Below are 1013 nucleotides of genomic sequence, written 5' to 3' on the forward strand. Positions count from 1 at the left end.
ACATTCATGGATGGATGAAGGTGGCACACGTCAACAAAGTCACAAACAACAGGATCAAAAGGGCTGTAACTAGGAGCTCAGATTGCATTTACCTGACAGATCTTCATTGTAGTCCATTTTCTGGGTCAACACCAAGTTGTTCAGCATTCTATAGGGCCGAGCAGGCACGTGTACCTTTTCAATCTGAGCTTTCCCTATTACAATGGTACAGGGTGAGTTTGCGTGGCCCGTGCTAAACTGACTGTGAACGTGGCTTGTAGGCTTCTGTGGACAAAATAAGATAAAATAGCACAGTGGGAATATATACGCTCAAGGCAGTCACACATAGCAGCGGTAGCGGTGGCCAGCGGTGGCGCCGTACCTTAGGGCTGTTGGGTCTTCTTGGCCTTTTGCTCGTCTGCTTTGGAGGGACATGCTTCACAACTTTTGTTTGTGTTTGCTTCACGCCGAGTTTTACTATATCTGCCCATGATTTTGCAACTGTCAAAAAGAAAAGACAATGAAACTCTGCAAACCTTGGTATGAGACGATAGAGCCAATTCCTGCCACTGTAACACTGACCAATCAGGTTGGCCTCGGAAGCCCCACTCCTCCTCTTGGAGCAAATCATCTGTAAGATGTCATGCTGACCACGGCTGATGGAGGCCCTCTTGGGAGGCAGGTTGCCGGTCTTCCTCTCCTTCTTCGGAACATCTGTCTCATGTAGGGATTTGTTTCTGCTGGAGGCAGGCGAGGTCCTACTTGACCTGCGTCTTTGGTCATTTGCCCTTGAGGGAGTTTTTCCTGGACTAGGAGCTGCAGCCACGCATACCTGTGCTGTCACTTCCTCACAGAGTCCAGGAGGCTCTTCTTTTCCCGGTGACTGAGGCTGCCCCTGACAAGACAGAGCTCAAATGTGAGAGACCTGGCAAGGGGCAAACTCTCCTGAGGCCTGCTGGAAGCTCTTCAACAAAGCTCTGCTCTTTAACCTGTGAGGTACCAAGTGGGCAAACCACTGTCTTTCGGGGGTCAGA

The 1013-nt window shown here is 50.0% G+C and overlaps 1 protein-coding gene across 1 annotated transcript; it reads right to left on the minus strand.

Annotated features, from left to right (window-relative positions):
• Positions 1–54: 54 nt before the first annotated feature.
• Positions 55–874, minus strand: LOC115069115 (proliferation marker protein Ki-67-like; the record flags this gene model as incomplete). The annotated part of the gene is made up of 3 exons (XM_029560335.1): positions 55–264; positions 362–480; positions 562–874. Coding segments are annotated over 3 exons (627 nt in total), but the record flags the coding sequence as incomplete, so codon positions are not given.
• Positions 875–1013: the final 139 nt, after the last annotated feature.

This window comes from Nannospalax galili, unplaced genomic scaffold, assembly GCF_000622305.1.
Source record: "Nannospalax galili isolate Female #2095 unplaced genomic scaffold, S.galili_v1.0 C48539199, whole genome shotgun sequence".
NCBI lineage: Eukaryota > Metazoa > Chordata > Mammalia > Rodentia > Spalacidae > Nannospalax > Nannospalax galili.